At 41.4% G+C, this 23,257-nt stretch overlaps 1 protein-coding gene across 1 annotated transcript in view; it reads right to left on the bottom strand.

The window, feature by feature from the left end:
* PIWIL4 (piwi like RNA-mediated gene silencing 4) overlaps positions 1-23,257 on the bottom strand; it is a 46,464-nt gene that overhangs the window by 19,964 nt on the left and 3,243 nt on the right. The window contains exons 3-10 of the mRNA XM_055320302.1: positions 21,612-21,743; positions 19,184-19,398; positions 14,130-14,251; positions 12,847-12,927; positions 11,165-11,362; positions 9,171-9,282; positions 4,313-4,436; positions 1,218-1,335 (exon numbers count right to left, since the gene is read on the bottom strand). Of these exons, the coding sequence (XP_055176277.1) occupies positions 1,218-1,335; positions 4,313-4,436; positions 9,171-9,282; positions 11,165-11,362; positions 12,847-12,927; positions 14,130-14,251; positions 19,184-19,398; positions 21,612-21,743 (1,102 nt within the window). The remainder of the gene's footprint in view (positions 1-1,217; positions 1,336-4,312; positions 4,437-9,170; positions 9,283-11,164; positions 11,363-12,846; positions 12,928-14,129; positions 14,252-19,183; positions 19,399-21,611; positions 21,744-23,257) is intronic.

Below are 23,257 nucleotides of genomic sequence, written 5' to 3'. Positions count from 1 at the left end.
ATATGGAAAAGTTCAAGAAAAAGCAACTTACAAAACATGATGGACAGTACTATGCCATTTTCCTAAAAAGAATATGACTATATGCATTTGAAAACATCTGAGACAATATACACCATTCAATAATGATTCATTCATGCATTAAACAAATATTTACTGAGTGTACATACACACATTTCTGTTTACAAAATTCCAGTTCATCCTCCAAATCTTTTATCTTTCAAGAAAAAAAATACCATTCTACACTGTTATCCAGCAGAAATATAAAGTAACCCACATATGCAATTTTAAGTTTTCTAATGCCTGCCCTAAAAAACTAAAAAATGTCCAGTAAAATTATTTTTTAAATATATGTCATGGTTTAACCCAATAAATTCAAAATGTGATTATTTCAAGATGTGGTACTAGCCAATTTCAAGTGCCCTATGGTTACATGAGAACTGCACAGTGAAGTATTAGTAGGTCAGAAGGGAAAGCTGGGAGCAGTTTAATATTGGCCTCTCAGGTGACAGCAACCTGTCAGAATGAGGACAAGAATGTAGTATGAGGGTAGATGGGCTAAACCAAAGGGCTCAAAGGTATTCTTAAGTTTAAAACTACACAGCAGGGCACCTGGGTGGCTCAGTGGTTGAGCCTCTGCCTTTAGCTCAGGGTAGGATCCCAGGGTCCTGGCCTGAGTCCTGCATTGGGCTCCCACAGGGAGCTTGTTTCTCCCTCTGCCTGTATCTCTGCCTCTCTCTGTGTCTATCATGAATAAATAAATAAAATCTTTAAAAAATAAAATAAAGACAACACAGGAGAATTTTTCTAATGATCAGTGTGCTGTGACCACTATATTAAGATCTGAATGTCCTCAACCCTGAATATTGGGGGCCTAGTATGGTGCTGTTTTTTTTTTTTTTTAATTACAACCTTTTCCTTCATTCAAATTCTTATCCAAAACCTCCATGTATTTATTAAACAGATGATAGGAGAGTCATCTAGTTGAAGCTGGGTGGTACTTCTGCCAGTGTGGACTCTAACCACCTTCCCCCAGTCTGTAGTCCTGAGGCAGTGGGGATGAACCTATGGCTCTGGACAACAGAACTCAAAAGCACTTTGCTCTAAGTCAACAGGAGAGAGATAATCCATCAAGGAATAAAACATTTTGTAGACCATCCAACTCCATCAATTAGGCCTTAGGCAGGATACACTCTGGTCCCAGCAGAGCAACCCAGTACCTCTGAATGTCATCAGCAAGCCTGGCCAGGCACTGCTGCCTTCCCAAAGGGCTGAGACGAGTTTTTTCAGCCACGACCTTCATCAGCTGGAAATCAGTGGTTGCCTGGCGGGTCAGCCCTATTAATGTAAATGAAAACAAAGGGAAAAAATGAACAGCATGCAATGTAAACCAGCCCAGCTTATGCAGAATTTAAGCTTTTCACTTAAATTGACCCAGATCTAGCCTATGGACAGCACCCTGGCCCAAAAATGTAAGCCACTCATGTCATTCTAAATTTTCTAGCAACCACATTTTAAAAAGCCAAAAAGAGGGGCGCCTGGGTGACTCTGTCAGTTAAGCATCCAACTTTTGATTGTGACTCAGGTCATGATCTCAGGGTCGTGAGATTGAGCCCCACATCAGGCTCCCTTCAGAGTCTGCCTGAGATTCTCTCCCTCTCCCTTTGCCTCTCCCTCTCCCTCCCCCTTCTCATGTTCTCTCTCTCTAAAATAAATAAATATGTATTTTTTAAAAAGCCAAAAAACATGAAGTTACTTGAATAATATGTACTACTTAATTCAATATGTCCAAAATGTTAACATTTTAGCATGCAATCAATATAAAAAAATTAATGAGTTATTTTCGTTGTTTTTTTCATACTAAATCTTAGAAATCCAGTCTGTGTTTTACACTCACAGCCAGTCTCCAGCTGGTCCCTCAGTTGTGCTAGCCACATTTTGAGGGTTCAATAAATGCATATGACCAGTGGCTACCATATGGGATTGCGCAGATCTAGATTATCAGAAGATCATTAAGAATGAGCATCCCTCCCTTCAAGAATTATATCTTACTGATTTTTCTAATTGTGAAATAAATATATACACATTGTAACTGACAACAAAATGTAAAAGGTAGAAAGTCTTCCTTGTTTAGTCCCACTCTATTAATCAAATGAACATGAAAAAAAGTGCTGGAGACAGTTACTCAGATTCTACTTTGTAGTGAGAATTACCTTATAGAACTCACATAAAAAAGAAAACAAAGGTCATTTTGTCACTATACAATGTACCTGAAGAAAATCAAAGTCACATTGATTCCTATACTAGGAAGTTCAAAAATGCTGGGGAAAAGCTTGGTTTTATATGATCCAGTAAATTCAGTACTAGGTATTTACTCAAAGAAAATGAAAACACTAGTTCAAAAATATACATGCACCTTTTGTTTACTGAAGCATTCTTTACAACAGCCAACATATGGAAGCAACTCAGTGTCCATTAATAAATGAAAGGATAAAGAGGATATGGTATGTGTATATGTATGTATACGCATGTGTATATGTATGTGTATATGCATATGTATATGTGTATGTATATACACAATGGAATATTATTCAGCCATAAAAAGAATGAAATATTTCCACCTATAACAACATGGATGGATCTAGACTATGTAATGCCAAGTGAATTAAGTCAGACTGAGAAAAACAAATACCATATGATTTCACTCATATGTAGAATTTAAGAAACAAAAAAAAAATGAAGAAAGAAAAAAAGAAACAAAGGATAGACTCCAAAATATAAAGAACAAACTGGGGGTTGCAAGAGGGGAGGTAGGTGGAGGAATGGGTGAAATAGGTGAAGGGGATTAAGAGTACACTAATCTTGCTGAGCACCGAGTAATGTACAGAATTGTGGAATCTTTACATTGTGCACCTGAAACTAATATAACATTGTATGTTAATTATACTGGTATTAAAACGATAAATAAATCTTAAAAAATAATATTGACACACAGGGAATAGCTAATGCAAAGGCCTGAGGTAACAGTACACATGGTGTTACCATTTGTAAGCTATTCCTGGATTAGAAAATAGGAAAGCTTAACTTTGAGAACTTATCTCTTATTAAATTACTAGCACCTCCAGAGTTTTTCCCAAATAAGGTAACTCAAACAGGTTCTTTGGCTATCCCCTTTTAGCTCACTCTCTAGTTATATAATACCACTGGTAAGGTTTCTGGTTCCAAGCTTAACTGACTCCCTAGAATCCCCTCTCTTATACTGGGATGAGAGGTACTATAAAAAAGAAATTAAGATCTGATTTTGGACAGGTAAAAATTTAAATCCTAAACTCTGGGATACTTGGTTGGCTCAGTCAGGCAAGCCTCTGCCCTTCAGCTCAGGTCAAGATTCTGGAGTTCCAGGATCCAGCCCCACATCAGGCTCCCTGCTCCGCAGGGAGTCTACTTCTCCCTCTCCTTTTGCCCCTCCCCATTTCATTGCTCTCTCTCTCTCACTCACTCTTTCAAATGAATAAATAAAATCTTTTTTAAAAATCCTAGATTCTGTCTATTAAAAGGCATAGGACTTACAGCAACCTACTAACTTCGGTTCCCTCAACTATAAAATGGAGAGAATAGTAATTATACCTAAATCATAGGGACTTTCAAAGATTACACAGAAGTTAAATAAAATAGTGCATGTCAAAATAATAGTAATAATAATTGGGGAAGTAAGAAATTTTGGGAAGTGAAGGATAGGTCTAAGACCTTGATGGTGATGATGGTTTTCAAAATATACACTTAATACCTCAAACTCATCCAGTTGTATTCATTAAATATGTACAGATTTTATTAGATTATTATTATTTTTTTTTTACTAAGTAGGCTCCACACTCAGCATGGAGCCCAACACGGGGCTCCAACTCACAACTCTGAGATCTTAACCTGACCCGATACCAAGAGTTGGATCCCTAACCAAGTGAGCCACCTGGTACAGCTTTTGACATGTCAATCATTACTTCAATTTAGTGGTTTGAAATACATAAATAAAAAAGTGAATTGTGCACATAAAAAAGAATCTTGGTTTTAGGCAAATATCTGGGGGCCTATTTTATGTCGAAGTAACAATGAGATGCATGAGATAAAGAAAACATGTAACTCTTACTATGCCAAGCAATTCCCAAAGGGCATTCTATCCTCCCACTTTCTCTGTCAACACATCACTTAACGGGCGCACCCTCCATGGGTTAAATGAATGCTCTGGCACTCAGTGAGCTGCAGGTTCTGCCCACTGCAGGAGCCTGGGGTCTGACGGAGTAGAAAGCATAAACATTACCTGTTATAAAGCAGAGCTCGGGTATCAGGTGGGCCATCCGAGCCTCAGTATTGTCATTTCTCTTACTTTTCAGCAGACTAACAAGCACTGGCTGGTTTAGGTCAGATAAAGTAATATCATATTGCTAGAGAATGCAAGATTAATGAGGGAAAAGTTAATATGGAAACACTGTAAAATGAGCATCCTTGTTTATAGGCCACAAGCTAATCCCAAAATGAATAGAAAAACAATTCTTCCTAATAAAGAACAAAAATCCCTACCAATCCCTATGGTTACCCACTCATTTCCACTTCCTTCCCAGGGCTCATCTTTCATTTCTCATGGTCAGTTTTTAATTATTGATTTTCATTATTAGCCTTTACAATGTAACACTGTTTAAAAAGGAAAAAAAATATTATTTCCTTGCTTTATCCAGAGTCCAAATAGCCTCCAGCTGGCTTTGTACACAGTGCAATGGCCCCACTGGAGCTGACTTCGTGCCAGCTATTCGTGCCACTATTGATGACCAAGGCCAACTGTTCCATGTATAACTAACTGATGGCTCTGAGCATCTATACCCATTCTGAAAATATCTATGCAAGAGTTATACTGAGTCAACTCCAGATTTCCCAAAAAACCATGACCGTCCCTAATTTCCAGGATAGCATGATGTTATAGGGAAGCAGCTTTGAAATCTGACAAATGTAAATCCGATCCTTGGCTCTTCTACTTAATTGGACTCTGACACTGGGGAAAAGTGAAATGAGGTGAACAGTAGCTCAGAGGTATTGGACATAAACCACTAGCAAGGCGTCTAGTCCTCCACATCTGTTCATTCCTATCCCATCCCTTGTCCCCTTCCTAAACTTGAATTTCAACATTCTCACCTTGCCAAAAGTCCATTTACTTTCCAACAGCAAAGATTCCAATTAACACTCATTTCCAGTATAATTTACTCAATGCTAATGGCACAACAACTGGAATTAAAATTTACAAAATGTCTGAGCACTGTGTGATGCGGACATCAATAATTATAATTAAGGAAGTGAGAAGCGAGAGTTTCTCTATTCAATAAGGACTTCAAGTCATTAAAATAAAAAAACAATTCAGGAAATTGCAATTTGAAGTGCTGGTTGCAACTAATACTCCAGGTTGGGGAAGCCTTCATAGAAGGAGAGTTTTTATATATGATTCATTAATTCAGTACACAATTAATTTAGTACAGCAATTCGTGCTTGTTATGTTCCCGAAACTGCAGTGGATGCAAAGATGGAAGGCACTGTCCCTACCTTACGTGTAACTACACTACTACAAAGCAAAGTAGATAAGAAGCACCAATAATGATATGCTAGGCACTGGTATCTTTCCTCATTTAATCTTGACAACAAACCTATGGGACAGATACTATCATCAACCCCTCCACAGATGAGGAAACCCACGAGGAACTAAATGACTTTCCCAAGGTCCCATAAATGAAGATCAGCACAGCCGGGATTTATCCTTTGAGACTTGGGAACCTCTGCTTGTTACACCATTTAGTACTGTGTGGACGAGAGGGAGGTGGGGGGGGTGGTATGGTGGTGGCAGTGAAACAATTTATGGCTGGTAAATCAGGGAAGGCTTCATGAAGGAGGCAGAGTCCACGACAGCAACCTTGAAGAAAATACAAGAGTATAAAGAGTCCCAGGTAGCAAAGCTGGGGCACATTCCAGGAAGAGGGAATTGTATTTACCTGGGACATGGTCAAGTATTCTGCCCCCTAAGCTGTGTCATAAGGCAAACTTTACTCTCTCCCTTGAGCTAATTTTCTTAGTATTTGAAAGTGTTTTTCATAAGATAAAATAGGGACATACAGGGACACCTGTATGGCTCAGTGGTTGAGCATCCGCCTTTGGCTCTGGGCATGATCCTGGGATCCTTGGATTGAGTCCCGCATAAGGCTCCCCTCAGGGAGCCTGCTTCTCCGTCTGCCTGTGTCTCTGCCTCTCTCTGTGTCTCTCGTGAATAAATAAAGAAAATTTAAGAAATAGGGACATATAAAGGTCAATATCAAGATGTTCACTGTGAGAGTGGACAACATAGAAATTTCACATTCCTTCCATGGGACAGAGAGGAAGCCATTCTAGAATTGGCACAATTTCTTTTTCTCCCTAATTACAATAAATATGCAGTGAACCTCAATTCATTACAAAGAAAGTGAATGGGATTTTACCACGATTCCCCTTTTAGAATGTCACAGGTCATAAAAATACCTCTGTTCAAAGAACACATTTACTCACGCAGGAAAGAAATCCAAATATTCAACAAACTTGGTGTTTAATAAACAAACATGTATGGAGCACATTGTGCATAAGATGCCTTGGCGGGCACTATTCATCACGGGTTAACCAAATACCATCCTTATTCTACAAGGAAGACATTCTAGAAGCAATGTGTGATGTGTAGAACAGGAACTCAGAGAATAGAACAGCCAGCTCTTCTGTGCATGTGACATGAAGCAAGGTCAGAGAGGATTTCACAAGTAAGGTGACATTTGACTTTGGAGCTGGGGATGTAGCTGGTGGTGAAGGGAAAAGATGCAGTGTGGATTTGTGCAGATGTCTAGCAAACGTGAACAAAGGCTGAGAAACGTTTGGCGACAGTGAGTGGATGGGGTGACAGCATGGGCCACCTGGCAGCAAGGTGGTGACAGATGAGGCTAAAAGATGAGATGGGGTCAGAGTGTGTGATGCTAGAGATGAGGAAGAGGAGGTGGGGAAAGAAGGGCAGGGTCTCCACCATCTACTTATCCAGTGCTCGCATGTGCAGGTACCGGGCTAAAGCTCTGTGGGCATGGTTACATCATCCAATGCTTGCGCCGCACCGGAATGGCAGATCAGCGACTCCCCTCTACATAGGACACTCCAAGTGTAGTGACTTGCTACAATTCAAGGTCACACAGTGACCTTGTCCAGTGCCAGGACTACCATATTCCATAGCTAATGCCCTTAACCATCTTTCTGGGCAGCATTTCAGGAAGATCTCACTGGTGGCAGTGAGGATGACAGGTCATACTGAAGACAGCTGAGGCAAGGACACCATAACGAGGTAACCAAAATCCCCCAGACGGGAATCCGTGAAGTGTCCTGCATTAATGCAGCTGTAATAGGGCTGGGTTCCAGGGAGAGGCCAAGGATAAAGGAGGCAGGACTCCTGTTGGCCACAATTGAATGAGCAGGTGAGGGTAAAGAAGAGGACGGAAGCAAGGGGCTAAATTCCCAAGGAGAAAGGGGAGTGGGAAAGACAATGGATTCACTAGGAAGGATGTTAATCTGAAATGCCTGCTGGTCATTTATGCAAATGTGGTCTGAAAACAGATGAGTATGTAACTCAGGAATGAAGGCAAGGCCAAAAAATTCCATTTGCAAGGTCTCGAGGTAAGAAGATAAGATCCTAGCCAGGGAATCATGGTGAAATGCATTTAACATCTGCGGGGAAAAGAAGGGGGAAACATCTAGGTAGGCTGAGACCAACGACAAAACCTGGCAGAGGGCCCCCAGGATGTGCCGCCCTTCCACAGCGGAGTCTAGGAAGACAGCCACTCCAGCCAGGGGGGAGTGATCCCTCGTGTCCAGTGCCACCAAAAGCCCATCAGGATAAGGATGGTAGCTGAATTGGACCTCTATTTTTTAAAAAAATATTTTATTTATTTACTCATGAGAGACACACAGAGAAAGGCAGAGACACAGGCAGATGGAGAAGCAGGCTCCCTGCAGGGAGCCCGATATGGGACTGGATCCCAGGACCCCAGGATCACGCCCTGAGCCAAAGGCAGATGCTCAACCACTGAGCTACCCAGGCGCCCCTGAATTTGACCTTTAGAGAGCTATTTCCATAGTAGCAGACCAGGTGCCAGACTAGGGAGGAAGAAGAGGTGCTTGGAGCCAATGAAGATAAGCCTCCAGAGAAATCAGCTAAGGAGGAAAAAAAAAAAAACAACTTTTCTTGAAGGGGTAGAAAGGAAGAGTTTTTGCTATGTGTTTGTTTTTGGTTTTGAAAACATCTGTGAGATTTGGGGGACTGAAATATGATTGTACATTAAAGAGAAGGAGTCTCTGGAAGGAAGGTGGGGGCAGAGCTAATGGTGATAATGGTGAATGAACCCAGCTCCTGGAGGCAGCAGGAGATTCCATCAGCAAGTGTCTAAGTACCTGCTGCGTGCAGGCTGCTGCGCTAGCCCTGGGTATCCAGAGATGAAGAGCTCCAGGTTCTGGAGGGAGATCAGACCATTCACATCCTGTCCAGGATAATGTGATGGTGCTGAATGCAGGAAGGGGCCCCTGCGGAGAGAGCCAAGGGGTGCCCCTAAGAGCTGACAGCTAAGCTGAGGATTTAAGGGTGGTCTGTGATGGGCTGGCTATGATGGGGTTTCCAGGAAGAGGCAGTAGCACGCACGAGAACACACAGGGGAGTAACTCACTGAAGGAACCACAAACAGAGAGCACAGCAGAGCAGACAAAGAAAACCAAAGTGGTGAGAGAGGAGGCTCAAGAGGGAGGGAGTGGCCAGATCATAAAAGGGCTCTGCCCAGGAGCTCAAGGAGCTCAGACTTGGCTTCGAAAGCGTCCCTGAAATACTTTAAGCAGGGAAGTGGCGATATCGAGCATGCTTCGAGCATGCTTCGAAGGGAAATGCCTCAGACGACAGGAAGGACCACAGGAGACAGGATGAGGGTCTGAACCAAGCCCAGGAAGGTGGGAGGAGAAGGGACAAGTCCAAGAATTATGTCAGAAACAGACTCCGCCTGACAACATGGGGGACTCGTTAGATTTGGAAAGGAACAGAGAGACCTCTCTAAGCTAAGAGGTAGGGAGATGAGAGTAAAGGAAAAAAGTCCAACCTGTTTATAGTAATCCACGTAGGTGATCTCAGTACCATCCTGCTTCTGAAAGGTGTGTGTGGGCTTCACCGACCAGTCAATGTCATCGATACGATAGGTTTTATTATTGTATCTGGGAAATGCAAGGGATCTTTAAACTCTTCTTCCAAATCATACAAGACAAAGTGGCTATTTCACTATAGTTATAATTCAAAGTATTAGACTCTAGAATTTCAGCAATGACAACAGTAATACAAGAGTAGTCTTTTTTTTTTTTTTAATTATCAGCTTTCATCTGAGAAGAACATTCAGTACACAGGAAAACCTCCATATTCCAACAAAACCGGTGAGAAAGTCATTAGACCACAATCTTTTCTCACTGAGGGACACTCTAACTTCAGGTAAATTATTCTTACATGTTTAAAGCCTGAAGCACTGCTCAAAACTTTCCCATGAGCTTCTGGTGTCATTCAGAGTTTTTGAGCTCCCAGATAGTTTTTCTGATAAAAAGCACCCCAAAGAAGGGGCGCTTGTGTGGTTCAGTCAGTTAAATGTCCAACTCTGATATCGCTCAGGTCATGATCTCAGGGGCCTGGGATAGAGCCCCACCCCAGCCTCTGCACTCACTGGGGAGTCAAGTCGGCTTGGAGATTCTCTCTCTCCATGTCCCTCTGCCCCTCCCCAGCTCTCTCACTTTCTCTCTCAAACAAATCTTAAAAAAAAAAAAAAAAAAAAAAAGGAAAGCATCCAAAGAAGGCTGATCAACCATGCAATCTGAGTACCCCACGCAATCTCCCATCCATCTTGGGCTCGCCCTTAGTGAAACAGCAAAGTAGGCTGGCTAAAATCATTCTAAGCTCTGTTTCCCCTGAGCACTGTGTGACCTGCAATATCCTCCCTTGCAGTCCCAGCCTCAGGACAGAAACGTCCTTGTCATATTGCTCCTGGGCTCATGGTGCTTTGCAAGGTTACTCTGGAAGAACGTGATAAGCTAATTCAAGACAATCAGGACAGGAGGATCGGAGGGCGGCCTTCTCATCTCGGGTAGTAGGGAATTTACAAGTCCCACCTCCTTGCTGTATAACCCAGAGAAACAACTTTAAGTGGAAATTTCAAAACAGAATAGGAGAAGGCTAGCATGTCCCCTCAAGGAACTGTCTGTTGACTAGCAGCAGTACCTGGTGAGCTTTTTGGTACTCAGGAAGTAACGTAATCTGTGTTTAATTCAGTTCACTGTGCAATGAAGGCAAATTGTACCTAGAAAAACCCAGGGACTGGAAGGTCTCAGCCTTAAAGACCTCATACTCTTACAGATAAGAGGAGCCGTGGACCTAATATTCTCTCCTGTGATGTAATAAAATGTCTATAAAGAGGAGGCTATGAGCAATGTGCTACCGGAACAGCACAGGGGAGGTAACTGAGTTACTTCTGACTGAGTGGACAGGTGAAGGCTTCAGAAAAGCAGTAAGGTTTGAGCTGGACTTCATGGAAGTAGAAATTGAAAAGTCAAAATTTGAAGTGGAAAATCCAGGCAGAGACACTGAAGCTGACTATTGGGCATGGGGGGTAGGGCAGCAAGAGATAATGCAGGACCATGTCAGATGGTGGAGGGTACTCCCCCCTTCCTGCACCCCCTCTCCGCACCCCCCTGCCTCTGCAATGCCACTCTAGGAAGCCTGAACCCCAGTCAATTGAGAAGGGCCAGGTCTAAACAGGTGAGTAAACTGATCTGAACCGTGCTCAGGACAACACTCTGATGCTATTCTTGGTCCCAAAGAGCATGAAGAATTCATTCCCTAGGGAAAAGTTTTTTATTTTTTTTTAAGATTTTATTTATTCATTCATGAGAGACACAGAGACAGAGGCAGAGACACAGGCAAGGGGAGATCAGGCTCCTTGCCTGATGTGGGACTCGATCCTGAACCGGGGATCACACCCTGAGCCAAAGGCAGACTCTCAACTGCTGAACCACCCAGGAGTCCCCGGGGAAAAGTATTTTAAATGCAGGCCTTTACCTTGTAAGGACAATAAGCCCAAGCAGCTGTTTTTCACACATCTGGGCAAAGCAGGACATGCCAGTTTGCTGGCAGATACCGGTCATGAATTCTAGAACCGTCTCATTCCGGAGTACTTTATAACTCACATCAGCAGTAAATTGGAGCCTGCTTTCAAACTGTGACACAGAAATAGCAAAACCAGGCCAAAGGGACAACCTAAAATAAATAAATATTTAATAGTAAATATTTTGAATGTCATATCATAAAATAATAATCATTATTAAGTGCTGATTTTACATTCCAATTTTCTAGATTTTATGAAACAATTTTTCTTTACTCTGATTTCTTCCAGTTGCTGATTAAAACATTACTTATTTCTAGCTGGAGTGTCTTTAAACATATTTATGATAAATATATTCCCACAGAGCAGCGTTTCTACACCTTGGCACTACTGACATTCTGGACCAGATCATTTTTTGTTAGGAGCTATCCTGTGCCTGGTAGGATGCTTGAAAACACTCCTGGCTTCTACCTGCTAGATGCCAGTAGCAGTCTCCAGGCTGTGATAACCAAAAGCCACATGCCCTGGGGGAGGGCAAAACTGCCCTTGGTTGAGAGTCACAGCTGTAGGATTGACAGGTTTATAGAGTGATCTATCCCAGCATGAAAACCTCCAGGTTCAGAAAAGCACACACTCGATGGTTCAGACAGTGTATAGACTTCCTGAGAGTAAGACATAATCTAAATGATATTATGTGCAAACACACAAGGGAAACTGTAGCAGAGGCTACAGTCCCTTTCCACATTTAGGAATACCATGGACTAAAGTCTTGAATAAGAAAAACTTATGGAAAGGACATGAAAGAAAGGGCAAATTTTTCTTTTTATTATTTCAGTTTATTCTGTGGACTTCATTCACGGTGATGCTAAGCTAGCCTTTAGGGTGAGCATACACACTGGTGTCAACCAGCTCAGCACAACATTGGACCTGTAAGAACTTCTCATCCAGGTCAGGAGGTTAGTGACAAGGATGGATGGATGCTTTATATGCACCACTGTGACCCAATGACTTAACATATGGAAACCCCATCATTTCCCCCCTACCTGGCAGGAGGCTAAACAGCCTGCCCCCTGATTTTCTACTTTTTATGCACTCCTTCCTTTGTTTACATATCTGTCTTTGGAGTGCCAATTGCCTCTCTGTCTTTGGCTTGACCATGTATTATGGAGAACAAACAACCCATTTTGACACCACTGATCACTTTTCCTGAAGCATCTACTTCTTCCCAGTTTAGAGTAGAAATTCTTCCCAGTTTAGTTTAGCTGACTTGTTTGGCCCTTACTTACCCAATATCATGGCTGTGCTAACTCCCTGGCAGCAGGAAAACAGAGTTTCAACTCTGTGGTATAACATAATGCCGCTTATTCTGCTTCCATTGTTACTCTTCATAAACAGAAAACTCAGTTTCAGAATTCCTTCTAGGATTTATGATAATGATCTAGCACACTAATATAAGAAAACAGGCTGCTAGCTTCACACTGACATTCACCATTCTATAAAAAACTTGAAAATTAAAAAAATCCATTACTTTTCATAACACAGTCTCTCGTAGGAGGCATAAGGGTATAATATTGCATCATAAATTATGTTCTTCACATTATAATAATTTCAGGGTAACAGAAAGTATAAAGAAACCTACTTGTGCTGGGGAATTTCCACGGGCTCAGAAGGCTTATAGAAGTTCCGTCCAATTTGGTACATGGCCAACTTTTTAAAGATCCTACAAATAAATATATTTTTAAATCTTTGATCAACATCAGTTAATAACAGTATAATTCTAAATTTTTACCCATGTTGAACATATTACAAAAATCCATAAAACTATATGGGGAGTTGTAGATTGACATGGGGAGGCTGTTTCTAATGAGGCTACTCAAGCTCCCCACGTAGCCTGGCTGCCTCTTCAGCAACTAACCCTGGCCACCTCTGGAACTGCACACATCACAGCTCTGAGTCTGCCCATTGTATGGGGGAAGTGTTGTAAGTCAAGAAACACAGGTTACAACTGCATGATTTTGTCTACCAAATGTCACTGAGCCTCCATATCTGATCATGTCGAATACATGATCTAAAGCTACTTAGCAAGACATCTGACTGGAATTAAAGAACTTATCTGTGGGGGAGAGGAGATTCCTTGTATATGCCCTACCCAGCAAACCCAACCTCCTCTGTCCTCCTCCTGTCCAGAGGCTGTTATTCAGCAAAGGGCTGGTGTCAAAGGTTTTTGAACATATCAGCTTGCTGGTCCACATCAGTGGTGTGGAAAATACAGGTTTACAAGCCTTTGTATTCCCACCTGTCACCTGGGAAGAGAGCTAAAAAATGTGAATTACAGGCACCACTCTTCAATTCTCTTTACTAGGTCCACGGAGAAGCTAGGAAATCTGTATTTTATGGAGTTCTACCCAACAGCCCCTGAGCTGACACCGAGGCAAGTGATCCCCACGTTAGTCTGAAGGATTCTGAAAAGTGTGGTCACCACCTTACTTCTACCCAGGGGTTCATGTGGCAGGGTACGGAGAGTGGGGCCAGAGCAGAGAGCAGCTGATGATGCCAGGAGAATAAGAAATCTTTCGGCTTACTAACCCAGACATACCTGATTTTTCAGTCTGGGTGGAATGGTGGGAGAGGGTACAGAAAAAGAAGAGCAGGAAAAGACAGACCCGGCCCCTCACCTAACTCCAACCCCCATCCCCCAACCCGCTATTGCTGAGACATTACAAATCTTGAGTTCTTTGTCCCAACCCAAAGAGCACTGGATGATGAGTCGGGAGCCAGTGAGAGGCTCTGTGGGACTGCATCACCACACAACCACGTGAAAGCTGGCACGTGGCCCACAGGATGGTTGACAGTGGTCATACCCAGGCCTTGTACTGAAAGGCATCACTTGCCCCAATTAACACAACAGGGAAGGCACCTCACTTTTTGAAGATGATATTGAGGACCTGGATGCATATGGGGGAACTTGCTGGCAGCTCCATTATCAGAGTGATGGTCATCTTTACAGTCTCACCTTTTGAAGTTTCACTTGACAATTCTGTGACCTGGAAAGAGATGTACTTAATGTGCACTCTAGATTATCCTCGAATGTGAAGAATTAGATATGATACAGCCATCACAATTTAATATGCATTCACCAAACAAAACTGCAGGTGTTAGTATATACTGATCTAATCACACGACACTCAGAGGGTTTTCCTGTCTTGCTAATCCGAGAAAAGCAACATCTCTCTCTCTTCTCTGACTTTGTAACAGAAAATCAAAATCAGACTTGGAGTACAGAGACTTGATCCAAAAAGAAAGGGTTTCTTGACCTTTTTAGCTGAGGTGCGGGGGACAAGTCACAAATTGCTTTGAGAGTCAGATCAAAGTTATAGGCATTGTCCCAAGAAAACTTCACATACATATATACCACAATGACGTGCCCATTTTCAGGGGGTTCATAGACACCCAGAAGCCTATTAATGAACTGTCCAGCTCATCCTGGGTTCATGGATTCTGGAGGACAGCCTCTCAAAAGTTTATTCATAAAACAGAAAAGCAGAGGGATGTTTAGCTCTGTTGGTTAAACATCTGACTCTTTGATTTCAACTCAGTTCAAGATCCCAGGGTCCTGGGATGGGGCCCTGGGTCAGACTCCGTGCCCAGCGGGGTGCTGCTTGAGGATTCTCTCCCTCTCCTTCTGCCCCTCCCCCACTCACAGGCAGGGCAGGCTTGCTTTCTCTCAAATAAATAGATAAATCTTTTAAAAAACAGAAAAGGAGGGGACCCTGGATGGCTCAGTGGTTTAGCGCCTGCCTTCGGCCCGGGGCATGATCCTGGAGTCTCAGGATCGAGTCCCACATCAGGCTCCCTGCATCTCTCTCTGCCTGTGTGTCTCTGCTTCTCTCTCTCTTTCTCTCTGTCTCTCATGAATAAATAAAATCTTTAAAAAATTTTTTTTAATTAAAGTAAAACCAGAAAAGGAGAGAATAAGGGAGAAGGAAAGATAAGGAAACTTGCAAGAGGGGAAGTAAACATGGTGAAAGTGGGGAGAAATCAGTAGACATTAAAACAGGGAATCTGCTTTTATCAATTTTTGAAAGGTCTAGAGAAATTTGTATGTTTCTTATAACCTGGAACAATGTTCTAACAAGAGAATGAATGCATGAATAGGTTTCTATGCCAGCTGCCCAACAAAATTTGAAGCTTCTTAGACCAGATAGGACTTGGTACAGGCTTTTGGGATAAAAGAATGATCCAATCAGACAATAAAAAAATCAATGACCAAGAATTTTTCAAAATGGTAAAGAATCAGAAGAGGTCAGTTCGTTAGTAACTATTTATGTATTTTATTCCTCCTTTCTGTAAAGTGTAATTTTAGTCACTTTCAGGTTGAACTAAAAATGTAGGGCAGGAATGGCTCATTGCATGGAAAAAGAAACCTTCCACAGGGGATGAAACATTTCACCAAGGTGACTTCTTATTCAAATTGTGAGATAGGAGAGTTGGATAGCTGTAGGAAGAGCTCATCAACACCCAGGAGAAGTCTAGCAGGCAAAAGAGGTGAGATGCTTTTACACTATTGTAGGTATTTCAGGACAAAGACTTAAGACAACAAAGGACATTGGGATGAAGGGTTGGCATGAAGGTGGCAGCAGGTGATCCCCCCTCAGAATGCCATCCAGGAACTGCATTCCTAAGAGCCATCTAAGCCAAGTCACCTCCCTGCACCTCCCTCACCATAGGGCCAACTCCTCTTGGGTTCTTGTGTCTGTTGCCCATCCCCACCTCCCACCCCCCCACACACACACCTCCAGTCCTTGGCTGCTAGCATCAGAGGGCACTTTCATTTCTCGTCTGTCAGCTAAATGAGGTCGGCACGTCTTAGCACTCCTATGCCATCAACACCTTTAATCTATTTCAGCTGTTCCAGTTATTTACCACAGAGCCTACGAGGATATGACTGAGAATTGGACAAATCCTGGCGCTCTGCCTCTTGCAGCTTATGTGATACAGAGCGAGCCACTTCAATTCCTTAAGAACTTTCCCCACCTCTAAAATGGGAGCAAGTCTCAGATCAGTCGCAGTGTTGTGAAGATTAAATGGGATAATTCACTGATCTTATCCTTATCCATAGCACATGCACCCAGGAAGGTTAAATAAATAGCACTTTGTTCCTTGGTCCAAGCCCTTTTGACATCCTGCCCAGATGATTCCAGTGGCGCTTTATTAATCTTCTCACTGTCTCCTGTCAACCATTCAACAGGATGTGATCAGAGTAACTGTAATCTAACACAACTCTCATGGAAACACTCTCTTGAGGCTTCACTGGCCTGTGGAAGACAGTCCCTATTCCTTGGCAGGACATTTAAGATTCTTCCTACCTTTGGAGACACAAGTTCCATTCTTTCCTGGCTAAATATGAACAATCAGAAGTTTCTAAAATATGCCCTTCGCCTTCTATCACTGTGCCTTTGCTTCTTCCCATCCTCCCATCTAGGAATCTCCTTTACCCCCAACATCCCCTCATTGACCCAAACCCTACCCACAGGACCAGTATTGCTCACACTGAAGTATCCTGCCAGGCAAGATCTTTTCTTTGATCAAACTCTGTATGAAGACCGTGGACATCTAAGTCTCCAGAGGTGATGAGAGGATTAAGTGAGATCACACACGCAAAGAGCCTGGCAGATTACTCAAGAAATGTAATCTTGTACTGTATTTATTTATAAAGAAACTTGCACCATATTTAGTTGTAAATAACTTTGCTACTAAAGTTGAAATGTTTTGCCAGGAACCTTGTTTTATCTGTCCTTATTACCTCTATGATGGTAGCACCCTGGCAGTCACAGACTAAGCTCTTTACAAGTGCAGAATGAATGTGTAAGAGTGGCAACTAGATGTGACCAGTGAGAGCAGGTTGTGGCCATAGATACACAGACAGGATGAACGGCACTATGCAGGAGTGCAATGAATGCCTTAGTGGAGAGGCTTTCTCAACAAAAATAAGTATCCTACAAAGTGTGTAGAGGATGGATGGGAATGCAGAATTAAGCCTGAGTCAATATTAAGACCAGAATAAAAAGATGAGCATAGTAACACGTTTGATAGGACACTATTTCTTTTTACTATTTTTTTTTAATTTTTATTTATTTCTGATAGTCAGGGAGAGAGAAAGAGAGAGAGGCAGAGACATAGGCAGAGGGAGAAGCAGGCTCCATGCACCGGGAGCCCGATGTGGGATTCGATCCCGGGTCTCCAGGATCGCGCCCTGGGCCAAAGGCAGGCACCAAACTGCTGCGCCACCTAGGGATCCCCCTCTTTTTTCTATTCCTATTTCACTGTCACTAGGCCATATGTCAATGAAGTATAAGGACAATATTCTTTTGTCAAAACCTAGTATCACCTGGGAAATAAAGTCAACAGGACTGATTTGTCTCACTAGGTGTTTACAATCTCCTTACTCACCTGCCTCTTCATTAGATTACATCTCCAAGGTGCATACTACATGCTCATTTTGAATGAGAAACAAGTAATATTAACTTATTCTGAGCATCTGTAGAGTAAAATTTCTCCATTTTGGTTAGGTACAATTGAAGTAAGCTGGACCACTCAAAGGGGGTATATAATATTAACATATTTAATTTACTGTTACTGCAAATTTGTCTACAAAAACAAGATGACCTTTAACGATAGCAATACATCTGAAATGTATCATTTAAGTGTGAGAGGCACGATATTAGCATGTATCGATGTTTGGTCATAGGACAAAATACTGAAGGATCAATAAGGAATCATGATGAATTAAAATGTTTCTAAATTTACAGATGCAGATTTTCAAAGCCCCTAAATTTAAGTCTATGGTATAATTTTTAAATTCCATATCCAGAGAAACTAATCACTCAAGCAGCTCCGATAAATCTCAGGCTCTCATAAAAAGATAAAGGTCCCAAGAGTGCTCAGAAATTCATTTCTTGAGGAAATTCACAGAGATTTATATGGAGTTTGAAATTTAAATTTATGCCTTGGTATCACCCTGTCCAAAATGTTGAACTAAAGGATTAAGCTTTCTTGGGGATAGAAGCATGAAGTTCTAATTCAATGTTCTATTTTAATTTTTTTTTTTTTATGATAGGCACACAGTGAGAGAGAGAGAGGCAGAGACATAGGCAGAGGGAGAAGCAGGCTCCATGTACCGAGAGCCCGACGTGGGATTCGATCCCGGGTCTCCAGGATCGCGCCCTGGGCCAAAGGCAGGCGCTAAACCGCTGCGCCACCCAGGGATCCCTATTTTAATTTTTTATAAAGAAACTGGTTCTTTTTTCCCTGTAGGAATTTTAATACTGCCTTAGAACAAAGCATATGATAAAAACATCAATAACAGTATCTTTATTTTAGGACTGAAAATGTTGAAGATAAAAAAACATGGATAAAAGAAGATGAATCATGCCACTGCCATATTCAATGATCATGCCATTAAAAAATATCCTTAAGATTGATATTAATAATTTGTATTTAATATGATGAAAGAAGTGATAGGTTTTGAATCAGAGATTGATATAAAGTTATTTGGACAGACAGGTGCTACTGTGCAGGAGTCAAAAAAAAAATGTAGAGCAAATTTAAAGCTCTGAAGCCTTAGGCTAAATGGTGTTTCTTAAAGTCTTGCCTATTTTCAGAAAAGTTTAAAAAAGATGTCTAATTCAAGGACACTTTGCCTAAAAAAAAGTAGTAGTTGAAAAAAAAGCAGTGTTTGTATTACAGTTCTTATTTTTAAAATGCCACATCATCAGCTTTTTAATTAAGAAATCAATTACTAATGAAGTCTTAATTAGGAAGTCTTTTTGCTCTCAGGTATGGGAACAGGAAAGAGTACAGGCATGAGTGAGACACTCATTCCAATTGTTATGACAATCACCTAACCTCTTAAATATACATGGATGAGTATAAGCATATGCATGTGTGTGCAGGTATAAAAATTAGCCATACTGTACCTTGTCTTCCAGTTTTTGTGAGAGAAAAAGGATGGTGCCATCAAATGCTTTTGCTTTGTTGGAAAACTCTGCATGACTATACAGCAAAGCAATTCTTAGCCTTCTAGATTCTAATTCTGGTACATATGCCACATGATATTGGTATAGCTGCCAGTTCTGGGGCAAATCTAAACTAAACAGATTTGTGACCAGTTTCACAGGCACTCCACTGGAACCTGAAGAAGACAAATAAAAAAACACTTTTTAACCAAAATAAAATCACCCCATGTTAATATTAATCATATCATTTAAAATTTTTATTTGCCTATGCATAGTTGTTGCTGTAAAGCAAGGAGTCTTGTTTAGTGACACAAAACAAGCTCTAATAACCTATAGCCTGATAACCTTATGGACTCCTACAAACATACATTTAGGAATTAAAAAAGGATCATGTGTAAAGCAGGCCTCATAAGAACATAAGAGAAGGAATGCCTGGGCAGCTCAGAGGTTGAGCGTCTGCCTTCAGCACAGGGCAGGATACTGGGGTCCTGGGATGGAGTCCTGCATTGGGCTCCCTGAGAGGAGCCTGCTTCTCCCTCTGCCTATGTCCCTGTGTCTCTCCTGAATAAATAAAATTAAAAAAAAAAAGAACATAAGAGAAGACACTGACATTCTTGTCCTTCAGAGAAGAGAAGCATCAGAATTCAACTACCATAGGACTCTTTCCAGAACCTGCCTTTCAGTTCTGAGTGGCACCGGGGTGGCTCAGTTGGTTAAGCACCTACCTTCAGCTCAAGTCATGATCCCAGAATCCTGGGATTGAGTCATGCTTCAGGCTCCCTGCTCAGTGGGGAGCCTGCTTCTCCCTCTCCCTCTGCCCCTGCTCCTGAGCTTGCTCATTCTCTCTCAAATAAATAAAATCTTAAAATTTAAAAAAAAATCAGCTCAATTAATATTTTCACATGCTGCTCTGAAATTATGCTGCTCTTAGATTACAAAAACCCTGTCCAGTTCTTACTATGAGCACCAGCCCCCAGCCCCTTGGAAATCCAGATAAAGTTAACCATACATCTGAAAATTCTGAAAAAGTTCAATCAGGGAACAAGGAAAGCCCTCAGAGATTGACAGGAGAACAGGGAGAGAGAAAGAAATTATATGCCTTTCATGTATGAAAACACAAAGTCTCTGGGCTTTTGTGTTCTACAGATAATAGGGAGGCCCTGTATGCTTCCAGAAACTCCATTCTCTACAGAATTTTTTATTCACCTCTTCAAAGTCAGACAAACTCAGAGATGTACTTAATATAGTTATTCAGTCCTCAAGATGGCATAACCTCCCTCCAGGACAGAATCTAGGAAAGCACAAAGGAGCTACTTCTGACTTCCTCTTGTAGGGAATCATCCAGTGTTTGTCTTATAAAAAGGAATTCTATTAAATGGGCACTATTTTGCTTCCTTTCATGGAGGAAGTGGAAACATGATCCTCCAAGGTGGTCGAAAGAAAAAGAGCATCGTGTGTGTTAGTACTTCCTCTGCTCCTACGTGTGGTAGACATCTGTTAGGACTAAGGAATTCCTGTGCTATTTTAATTCAAGGAAAGCTTTCTTTTGTTCTCCTGTATACTGGGAAATGGCAACACATTTCAGCTGCTCATATTCATGGATAAAGAGGAGTCAACCTAGAATGTCAGAGCTGGCAAGACCCTTGGAAATCATCTACACCAGTGTTTGTAAACTGTAATCATGACCTATTAGTGCGGAAGATATGAAAATATATGAGACGACCCATCATGTTTTATGAAATGACTAGAATGAAACAGAATCAAGCACTGTTCCATGAAACTTTATTTCAATTTTTTGTTAATGTGTGTATGGTAGATAACAATGCATCTGGGTTTTTTTTGTTTGTTTGTTTGGTTTGGTTTTTGTTTGGTTTGCAGTGTTGTAAAAAGTTTGAAGAAAACTGATCTGCATCAGGGAGTCTTTCTTGACTTTTGGGAGGGTGTCACAAAGCCTTTCAAGAATCTAATGAAAATGCATATGCCCATAATTCTGGGTGCAATTTCAGGGGTGACTCGGGAAACCATGTTAAAAATTCCAAAAACAGATTACATCTTCCTTTTTATAGCTTAAGTCCAGAGACATTATTATTTCCCATATAGGAAAAGTGTTAGAAAAGAGACAGAGCATCTTTTTTAACCCCTACCCCCAAGGATAAGGAGAAAATCTTTTCAACAAGTGAAATGTCTGGGGGAAATATTATTTCTACTAATAAAAGAGAGAGTTAAGGCTAAAACAACTGGTGTCTAGATAGTGCCCTGAACATAACAGATGCTCAATAAATATCTTTTAAGTCAATAAATAAACTTGTTTATTTTAGATCTAGAAATTAGAATTCCTTAAGCACGATTTATCAACACTAAAACAGTAAGTAATATGAAAACGAGGTACCTCTTTTGCAATCTCTCACATGGGCCAATTTCTTTCTGGTACAGATACCCAGATCCATGACGTCTCGTCTGATTTTCCCACCTCTTTCAATGAAAGTACATCGAGCATCACCAGAAGATATACCATCTTCACCTAAAATACGAAGAGAATCCCATAATATCTCATATTTCATTCTAGTGATACTGTTTACAACTACTATATCAAAACTGCATCTAAAACCAAGGCTCAGATTTAAAAAAAAAAAAAGATTTATTATTTATCCATGAGAAACACACAGAGAGAGGCAGAAACATAGGCAGAGTGGGAAGCTCTCCCTGCAGAGAGCCTGATGTGGGTCTCCATCCCGGGACCCCAGGATCACGACCTGAGCTGGAGGCAGATGCTCAACCACTAAGCCACCCAGGTGCTCCCAAAGCTCAGATTTTTGTGGGTTTAATTAAAACTGGCCCCCAATGCTGAAAACAATTGTGACTATACAGAAGTCTTCAGCCTAACAACTGAAAATTGTAAAGGAAGCACCGTATGTTTTGTTAGAAATAACAAACCATGAGTTAATTATACCTCATACTACTTAGGTCTAGTCTGATTCTCCTCTTGGCTAAGGAGAAAAAGCCCCGCTCCACACTCATTTATGGAGGGTAGCTCTCCCTCTATCAGCTCTGGCATAACACCCTAAAGACTCACAAACTAAGACTGTCCACATCAACTTCTTCACAGATTGGGGCTGAATCTCTTACCTCTCTCAATCATAAGAAGAAAAACAGGGATCCCTGGGTGGTGCAGCGGTTTAGCACCTGCCTTTGGCCCAGGGTGTGATCCTGGAGACCCCGGATCGAGTCCCACATTGGGCTCCCTGCATGGAGCCTGCTTCTCCCTCTGCCTGTGTCTCTGCCTCTCTCTCTCTCTGTGTGTGACTATCATAAATAAAAATTAAAAAAAAAAAAAGAAGAAGAAAAACACCCAGAACACTGCTATCAGTTTTTTACTAGATCATTTCTTTGACAATGAAAGATAGCATTTCACCTTGGGGCATGTTATTTATTGTTAGGTTCTGGCAAATATGAAATTAAATATATTTCCAAATGAACATTTTCTGCTTAAACCAGCATAGAGATGTTGGATTTCTGGATACAACTTTGGCACTTTGAAGATAATGTGAAAATATATAAATAAAAGTAAAGAATATTACTGCGAAGCAAGTGTAGTAGTAATATTATTACGAGTAATCATATGACCAATCTCTAGGACTCTGACTTGACCTCTGTCTTTTGAAACAACCACTGGAATTCCCTCAAATGACACCATCACTCGTTCAAAACTGCTGCTCATACCCTTTCTGTGGAGTCTGAGTCTTCCAGGAAAATCACGTTTATTTAATTTTTTAAATGTTTAAAAATTATTCTTACTAGATTATCCATATCATTCACTGCTCTTGGTTTCAAAAGATGTTAGGTAGTTTCTAAAAAATCAATCTTCCATAAGATGGTAGTTCCGAGGGGTGCCTGGGTGGCTCAGTTGGTTAAGGGTCTGCTTTTAACTCAGGTCATGATCTCTTGGCCCTGGGATAGAGCCCTGTGTCAGGCCCCAGGCTGGGCTCCCCGATCAGCAGGGAATCTGCTTCTTCCTCTCCTTCTGCCCTTTCCCCC

Source organism: Nyctereutes procyonoides, unplaced genomic scaffold (assembly GCF_905146905.1).
Source record: "Nyctereutes procyonoides isolate TBG_1078 unplaced genomic scaffold, NYPRO_anot_genome, whole genome shotgun sequence".
NCBI lineage: Eukaryota > Metazoa > Chordata > Mammalia > Carnivora > Canidae > Nyctereutes > Nyctereutes procyonoides.
The sequence above is the reverse complement of the archived record's forward strand: the minus strand, read 5'-3'. Positions and strand labels throughout refer to the sequence as shown.